Raw genomic sequence first — 8,700 nt, forward strand, 5'->3', positions numbered from 1 at the left:
GTTCACAGCGCCCCGAAAGGACCCAAGTAAGAGCACGCGCGGCCTTCTTCCTACTTGCTCAATTCTGCACATTCCTTCTGCCTGCGTCCTGGCGCGTGAGGAGCCGGGATCCCTTCTTGCATAAACAGGTGCAGAGGGAAACGCAGGGGCAGAAGGCCCAGCAGGTCCTTTGCCAAGAGTGAGCAAACAGCAGGGGTGCCGTGGGGGGCGCATTGCATTTTATGTCCTCAGAGTGTCCTGTCTTGTGATTACTGCATGCTCTGTGCCATAAAGCTATCACAGGGATAATCCATCTCCACAAGTCACTGCCCCGCGCCGTCTCTGCTGTCACGTGGACGGCTCCACTGCTTTGCAGGAGGGGCGGGGGACCTCAGCCTGTCCCTCTCACGGTGTCACGGTATTCAGGGGGTTACAAACAACAATCGGCTTCCTGATACCCAGGGATGTGACCTTCGAATTGTTCCTTGCCTCAGCTTCCTCCGTCAAATTTCGAGAAGTTTCCCACTGGGGTGTCTTGTCTCTCATTTCCCCCTTTGAGTACCAAGTGAAGAGGAGGGGTCCTCGCTCCCTACCTTCAAGGAGTGGTTAGTGTCTGGTACTGGAGGTGAGCCAGCTGGCTTGGAAGGCTGTCCTGTTTGCCCACCTGCTGTGCCCAGCCGCTGGCGACCACACCCTGGCTCTCTCCCAGGTAGTTCTGGTTCGAAGAGCCAGCAAGGCGGCGGAGTTCTGGAGAATTCAGGACATGCTTGCTACGACCTCAAGTCAAAAACTAGTGAGTCTGGCGTTCCTGGACTAGGAGATGGCGTGGGCCACTCACTCTGCTGTCCCCTCACTCTGCTGTCCCTTCTGTCAAATCCAGCTACTTGTCCAGGTCTCTGAATCACCCAGCCTCAGGTCCACACCCTCTGTCTCCCTCTGCCCGCTCCTGCACTTACTGTGTTGTAACGAACTCTTTTAAAACAGTCTGTTGCCTCCAGGCTTGGAGACCTTCAGCTCTCAACAGCTGCTTCTCTGGCACTCAGCTCAGCACCTTGCAGACCTGAGGAGCCGTGGTTCTAAAGACCCCAGGCTCAGCAGAAGGAGCTCGCTGCAGCCTGAGAGGGGTCTGCACCATCCTGCAGAGGATTCACTGAGGCCTGCACACCTCCCTTGCTTGTTCTGCATCTGCTCAGCAACGCCACAAGGTGTCCAGAGCTGAGGCCAGAGGACACACACATGGAGGCAAAAGACAGAGCCATCTCTGCATGAAAACGCTGAGTCAGTTTTCACTAAGACCCCTGGGTCTTGGGTCTCCTTATCAACCTGAGACAAAAAAAGTGTTCCCCTCATCAAAAGCGTATTTCTGAGAGAAAAATTTATTTTGCAGTTAGCTGTGGACTCAAACCATTCTTAGCCAGTTGCTTTTGTGTGATAAAATGACAGAGAGAAACAGCAAGTATTTGAAGTCTTTTGCATAAACCATCTGACAGGGCACACTGCTGAGGATGTGTGAGTTTAAGAACACAGGGAAGCTAGGATGGTGAGCTCTCAGAATCCAGCAGGTCACACAGTTGATTCCAGAGGAGCCCCTCAAGTCCTCCCAGAGAACTTATTTGCTCTAATTTTAGAACCGATTCAAATGGGTGTGGCTTTCTTCAAATGGTTTTTCAAGCCGCACAGTAAGTCAGAGGTAGCAAGTTAGGTAAAGATCAGAGGATGCGTTCAGACCATTAAGACATGACAGTGATAACCTGGCAAGGAGCAAAAGAGATCAAAACTCCATCCAAAGCAGGTACAAGAACAACTCAAGGAGAATCTGGGACATGTACAAATATTCCCAGATTACATGCATAGTGCAAAAGTGATTATAATGATGAGCCTCAATTACTGAGACAGGCTAAGTACATTCAGGGTGCTTTTTTTTTTCTGACACATGTAAGATGCTTAAGAGGGTATAGGCAGCATATTTTAGTAGGCTTTTCAGTAAAATAACAAATAAGATAGCATTGGCATTTGAACATAGAAACTTCCATTTCTTTAACCACTGCTTCCTGATGGTATCATAGGCATCACCAAATTTAGAAGTTTAAAATAAGAACTTTTAAAAACATGCTTAAGATTAGCTCTTTAGAGCAATAAGTCCTACTAACAGTTTAATATAAACTTTACTGAGAAACATGTCTTTAGAATGAATCAGTGCAGTACTGGATTCATTATGCCTCGAGAATAGTGTATGTCTTAAGTTGGAAAAGTACATAAACTATAAAGCGTTGCATTTCACCACTTGCAGGCATGAAAATCTTAATGAATAATTATAACTATCTTTTAATTAGTTAAAATAGATCAGTGACCATGCAATATAAATAAAATCATTTTGCCTTTTTGTAGAAACCTTACATTATGTTACTATATAGGCATTTGAATTAAATAACCGACCTATATAAAACCTGGCCCAAATCTAACTTTTTAATTACAGCAAAATTACACAAACACAAAAACATTTTATTACCCTCTGGTTTACTGTGGATGTTTTTGGTTATGAAACTAACATAATTATAATAATGATATTAAAATGTACTTCCAAAATATTTTAAATGCCTTTCTCCCAATTTCGGGTTTAGATGGACACTCTTTCAGCTCCATCAACTGACAATGCTTCATCTACTCATGCTAATGAAGCTTCAAGAATGCTGCCCAATCAAACCTAGCCGACTTAGTCCAAGTTGCTGCTGCAGGAAGTAGTCCACTGACCGAGGGATACAAAAGAGCAGGCCCGGCCGCACCCTGGCCGTGGGAAGGCACTGCTGTGACAAGGCTCCATCCTCCTTGGATTCTAAACTTCAGGGACTGGATGTGCTGATCTCAAGCTGCTTACTGTACCACATTCTGTGACTTGCAGTTCAACTGCCAGAAGTCAGTAGAGGGAGCACTTTTTCTATTTCTTACAGATTCTGACAACCACTGAAATGAATACCTTTCAGAAAATGAAGAGATTTGTAAAGAACGGGACTGAAACTACAAACTAATAAACCTTCCCCCAGTTAGCATCAAACAGATAAGATGATGAGATAAGATGAAAAATTTCAGCAAAACTTAGGAATTATTTCTGGTTTTGGAATTTCACAGTCAAGTTCCATGACAATTCTTGTACACAAGTTCAGAAGCCAAAATACATCCAGAAATTAAGAGCTCCTGTGGTGGTGGTGGTGGTGGTGGTGTTTAGAAAGCCAGAGAAGAGAAACAGCAGACCATACAAAAGAGGCAGATGTCACAGACAAAATGTGAGACCATCATCCATCAGAAAAGCATTAGCAAACTAGGTCCAACATAAACAAACCACACGAGTGAAGGCAGGTTTTTCTTTTGCATGTTTCATTGAGATACACTGGGGACGAGCAGACAAAGCCAGAGCCTGGAAGAAGAGTGGACACGAGGCCAACACCAGTGACAAGGTGGTCTATCTGAAAACCTTGATGCTTCCCAGCCAGGTAATCATGGAAACCTGAACAACTCGGCATTCATTCTGTCTTTTTAAATTAGTGGACAATCTCATATTGTATATTAAAGTTTTTATTCCTTAGTAAGAACTTTTCAATCACAAAATAGTGTGGCAATATTTAAGTAATAGACCGTATGGAGTGCTGAAAATACTAGAATATAAAGATAATTTCTAGTTTATCTTCACATACTAAACTTTTCTAAACCAGCTGGTTTCTTGCAGACAGTATTTATTTTTTTTTAATAATTTAAGACAGCATAAGCTTGTACCAAGCATAAGCATTGTAACAAAAGTGCAACTTTTCAGCAAATCCTCCCCAAAAGATATTTTAACTCAAAATATCATTAGCACATATTTTTCTCCCTACAAAAATAGCATGTCAGACATCATTAATTGAATGTATTAACAACTATGTACATAAGAGCCACCTTGTAGGCTAAGAGTTTAACGTTGTTTAAACACAGCGTTTGAGGCAAACAGTAGCAACAGCAGCAGCAATGCACCACACTGACTAAAAGACCCAGATCTTTCCTTCAGTCACAGTCAGACTGTTGTGTCTCACCCCTTACATAACATTCAAGTGAGATTTCTCACAGTGCTACCTTGGCAACAAACTAAAAATATCTAGACAAGGTCTTGGTTTAAGCCTTATTTAAAAAAGAGAGAGAGAGACACACAGAGAGAGCTTTTCTTTGTGATTATCTGCTATCTGGTTTGGTCTCCAGAAAATACATAGCCGGGGACATAGGAAGGCCTCACGGGGATTTGTTCCCAGCGTCACAGCTTTCCCAATCACGACCCATCAGCTGGATCCTCTCTGCTTTGTGTCAACCCAACAGAGGACAAACCAGCCTGGACTTGTTTTCTTTGTATGTTTAGATTCAGTGCATTTAAGATTACTAAGAATTTAGGAACTGATGGATCAAATGATGGCAGTGAGACTAGATGCACTTGACATAGATATATGTATATATTTGACTATATACATATAAACCCATGTACATAGATGTAGACACATCTATATAGATGGATAAGAAGAAACTGGGGTAAGTCAAGCGAGTTACGGTCCATCTCTCAATAAAGTGCTGGCAAAGGAGTTGCTAAGGGACAACCCGGGCCTTCCTCGTCCACCGTCTCCCCTAACTCCTAATGGTGCCCCCACTCTGCGTCTCTTTCTGGGAACAAGGGCAAATGACAGACACCCCTGAAGTCACCTCGGAAGAGGCTGTAACGTGAGCAACAGACTCCGCACTGCTCTACTCCCACCCCACCTAAAAAAAAAAAAAGCCGAACACATGACAAAAAAAGACACTCAAGAGTAAACGTAATCCCCAAAGCGCCCCAAGGCCTCTAGATGGCGGAAAAGGGGGGGCCGCCTGAGGAGACCCTGACGTCTCCGTTCCCCACATCACCCCAACCACGACGCCGACCCGAGGTGACAGAAGGTGTCAGTCGGCACCTTTCCCCTACCCTGTTCTAGGAGCTTGTCCGCAGAGCAGTTAGCGTCCACGCTGTCAGAGGTCGTGGAGCGAGGCGGAAAGTTATCTGGGAAGAGGGGAGGAGGATTCAGAGAGGGAGGGGGGGGGGGGGGAAAAAAAGCGCGGCGCTCGCCCGGCTGCGCACGAGCGCACGAGCGCACGAGCGACCCGGGGCCGTTAGTGAGCGCAGGGTGGGGCGGCCAGGGGTGAGCAAAAACAGGAACTCCAAAATGTACACAAAACACCTGTTGGTTTTTTTTTTTTTTTCCTGTCAGCCTGCCGCGCACCTAGTACATACACCTCCCTTCACACGGCGAAGGGGGTCGCCACTGAGGAGCGCCCAGCGAACGCTCCGCGCCGAGACCCCCGGCGCCTCAGGGCGCCTCGTTGCCCGGCTGCGCAGGATCTTCCTGAGGAGAGCTCTCCGGGTGGCCGGCGAAGGGCAGGTGGGTGCGGCCGTGCGCGCGCAGCGCCGCAGAGGGCGCCACCTCGGGCGGCAGGAGGGTCGCGGCGGCGGTGGCCGTAGTGGCCGCGGCGGCCTTCTCGGGAGGGGGCGACAGCACCGACGACAGGCAGGGGAAGGCGGCGGCGGCGGCGGCTGCTGCTGCTGCGGCCGCGGCGGCGGCCGGGGCGGGGATGCCGGGGTACAGCAGTGGGAACGGCGCGGCGGCGGCCGCCGGGTAGAGATACTTCTCCAGGCCGCTCTTGTCCAGGAAGGGCTGCACGTAGGCGGCGGCGGCGGCGGCCGAGGGCGAGAGGAAGTAGAAGGGCAGGCAGAAGGGGGCAGCGGCGGCGGCCGGCTGCGCGAAGGGCGCGCCCCCGCCTCCGCCGAACGCCACCAGGGAGCTGAGCAGGGCGGCGTCGGGTCTGAGGAGCGCGGCGGCGGCGGCCGGGTCAGGCCCCAGGAGCGCGGCCGCCGCCGCCGCCGCGCCGCCCCCGGGGCCGCAGCCGCCCCCGCCGCCCCCTCCGCCGCCGCCGCGGGCATCCAGCTTCATCCTCTTGGGCGCCGGAGAGTCCTCCCCGGGCGGTTCCTGCTTGATGGTGACGCGGCTCGCGCCCGCGCCTTTGCCCGGCTCGCGGTCCGGCCGGGCCTCGGCCTCGCCGCCGTAGCCGCTGTCGGTGTCCGTGTCGTTCTCGGCGGCGAGCTCGACGCTGGGCTGAGTCCGCTGGATGACGGGCACGCAGTGGGCCGGAGGCTCCAGCTTGTGACCGGCGGCGGCTGCTGGAGCGGAGGCCGAGGCCGCGCCGGCGCCTTTGCCCAGGGGGACCTGTTGAGTCAACTGCTGGGGGGTGGGCAGGAACTGGGTGGCCACGGCGTGCAAGTGGTTGATGAGCTGGACACAGCGCGGCTCCCTGGGTGTCCAGCTCTCAAAGCGGGAGAGGTATTGCAGGACTTCTTTGGCGCAGGTTTGAAATCCCGAGTGGAACGCATCCAAGTCGGACTGAATGGGCGACTTCAGCGATCGCTCCCCTGGGGAGGGGGTGGGGGGCAGAGGCAAGGGAGGCAAGAAAAACACCGACGTTGAAACATCTGCCTGTCACGTGGAGCCCTGCGCTAACTGCGGGGGATCGCGGCTTTTCCTGCCCACCCGAGTGATAGAGCACCCCCCCCTGCCGCGGGGGTGAGGGGCAGAGGAGGGAAGCGGGGTGTCTGAGAAGGCCCTCTCCTCCCAGCTGAGAGAGAGACCTAAATGGAGAGGGCGCAGCCACCACTTGAAATTAAAATCGTGATTCCTCCCGACTGGGATGCTTTGGGAAATGGGCGCTTCCCAGGGAAGGGAAAGTCTGAGCAAATGAGAGCGAGCCCGCGGGCCTCGGGCAGGAGGTGGGGGCGGGGCGTGCGGAGCCCGCTGCGCGGTTTGCCCTGCTGGGTGGGCTTCCACCCCAGCCCCCGCCCCGGCCCTCAGCCCCGGCCCCGACCCCGGCCTCAGCCCCCAGCCCCAACCCCGGCCCCCAGCCCCGGCCCGGGCTTGACTTACCATTCTGTAAAGCAATTATCTTCTGATGCTGCTGCTCGGTTAAGGCTGTTAAAGCTTTTAAGTGTTTCAAAGTTAATTCCAAGACGACGGCTTTCTCCAGATGCCCCAGGGTCTGCAGTGGGACAAGAAGGGAAAATGGCACCCGGTTAGCACCCTAAAATCCGCTTCTGGCTCCCTCTGCTCTCCCTCCTCCAGCAGAGCAACTTGGGCACACGCTTCTTTTTGCTGCTTCCCCTCTCCGCCCCCTATCCCCCACCAAGCAGGCGTCCTGTGCCTTCAGCTGGGAGCCCCTACTCTTTAGTCTGGGAAACTCTGCAGGTTAGGGCATAAGTTGTAAGTCAGGCCTCTCATATTTACATCAATTCTTCTATCTCTGGGAGTCCTCCCAGGCTACCCACACACCCTCGGAAAGCACCAAAAATGAAAATGTGCCTCTTACGGTTAATTTCAGATGTTCAGGCAGTAAATCTTTTAGCTGTGCAATACATTCATTAATTCGATCTCTTCTCTTCTTTTCTATTAGTCTGTGCGGTAATTTGTAGGTATCCTTAATATGTGCGAGTCGTGGGAAAGAAAAAGACAGGAGGTTCAACATTCACTTATTGGGTACAGCATCCCTCCTGAGTGACCCCACTCTCCCTGCCCCCCCTCAACTAATAATATGTGATAAACTATGCCCAGAAATCTCTATCTTCTGGACTGCTCTAAAATGTAATTTAAATTCAGGTATGATGTTTAGCATCTCCCCCCCACCCCCACCCCCCAGAGTATCCAGCAGGCTACTTAAAATTCACAGCTGGGCAGAGCTTTGCCGTGAAATCAATGGCCCTAATTAACTGTCCAGGCAGGTTATGGAAAACGGAAACTTGCACTCACCTTGCTGTCGTCTCGCTTCATACCCCTTTTGGGTTTACACATATACAAAGAGGAATAGTCCAGTCTGCAAAAACAGAAATCAGCATCAGGTACCCACAGGGGAAGGGGCTTAGCCCTCGCCCGCTCCATACATACACTTTCAGATGAAGAAGCCAAAAAAAAAAAAAAAAAAAAAATTCAAACCGAAGCCTAGACAGAGATTCGCCAGGGTGCGCGCACCTTACCCTATAAAATCTCTATGTTCCAGTAACTGTCTCTCTTGCAAATGAGGAATTCCTTCGTCCATGTTCAAGCGCTGTCGGTTGCCTCTGTTTCGATTTGGGGGGCTTGCGCTCTGAGCGGTGGGACGGCCGCCTCGGGAGATCCGGGGGGATCCGCGCGTCTCCAGCCTCTAGCTCGCTCTCCCTCTTCAGTGCGGTGTGGAAAGTGTGAAGCAGCGGGCCCCCCCGCGCCCGCCCGCCCGCTCGCTGGCTCGCACACACGCGCGCACACACGCGCACACGCACCCTCGCCCGGCCCCGCTTGCTCTGGTAGTTTGCTCTCACTCCGGGCAGTGTTTGGCCACAGGGCACGCGCGTCGCCGGCCAGACCAGCACCCAGCTCACGTGCGGAACGTACCATCCGCGGTCCAGCCCGGAGGGGGGCGGGGGAAGGAGGGGCCGGGCCGGGAGGGGGCGGCGGGAGGGGGCGGGGACACCTGATCAGGGCCACCGGAAAGGAAAAACAACTGGGGCCAAAGCTCGTCACCTTCCCTAAGGCGCTGCAGTCGGCTGGGGGGGAGGAGGGGGCCGGGGTGTGGGGCGGCCCCGGCTTCCTGGGCTCGGAAACGCGATTCCCTCCACGCGTCCGTCATTACGGTGCAGAAACGTGAACGTGGCTTGCCTTTCTT

General features: G+C 52.3%; 1 protein-coding gene across 2 annotated transcripts; it reads right to left on the minus strand.

Annotated features, from left to right (window-relative positions):
- Positions 1 to 5,209: 5,209 nt before the first annotated feature.
- BHLHE41 (basic helix-loop-helix family member e41) lies at positions 5,210 to 8,404 on the minus strand. 2 transcript variants are annotated; one of them, XM_040987407.1, is made up of 6 exons: positions 8,036 to 8,310; positions 7,812 to 7,875; positions 7,375 to 7,482; positions 6,936 to 7,047; positions 5,932 to 6,427; positions 5,317 to 5,835 (listed from the first exon to the last, which is right to left on the minus strand). In XM_040987407.1, the coding sequence occupies exons 1-6, from the start codon at positions 8,095 to 8,097 to the stop codon at positions 5,331 to 5,333; spliced, it is 1,347 nt and encodes a 448-aa protein (XP_040843341.1). In that variant the 5' UTR covers positions 8,098 to 8,310; the 3' UTR covers positions 5,317 to 5,330. The 2 variants fall into 2 exon arrangements, with proteins under 2 accessions (XP_040843340.1, XP_040843341.1); XM_040987406.1 differs by having other exon boundaries at positions 5,210 to 6,427; positions 8,036 to 8,404.
- Between the last annotated feature and the right edge of the window lie 296 nt (positions 8,405 to 8,700).

This window comes from Ochotona curzoniae, unplaced genomic scaffold (assembly GCF_017591425.1).
Source record: "Ochotona curzoniae isolate NIBS_2020 unplaced genomic scaffold, NIBS_Ocur_1.0 contig_4645, whole genome shotgun sequence".
NCBI lineage: Eukaryota > Metazoa > Chordata > Mammalia > Lagomorpha > Ochotonidae > Ochotona > Ochotona curzoniae.

Excerpts from the sequence above, each read along its gene's own strand:
- BHLHE41 (XM_040987406.1), bottom strand. The coding sequence starts at position 8,097 with ATGGACGAAGGAATTCCTCATTTGCAAGAGAGACAGTTACTGGAACAT. Across the intron at positions 7,876-8,035 it reads GAACATAGAGATTTTATAGG|ACTGGACTATTCCTCTTTGT; the intron begins GTAAGGTGCGCG and ends CTGTTTTTGCAG. Across the intron at positions 7,048-7,374 it reads CTGAACATCTGAAATTAACC|ACCCTGGGGCATCTGGAGAA; the intron begins GTAAGAGGCACA and ends GTCCCACTGCAG.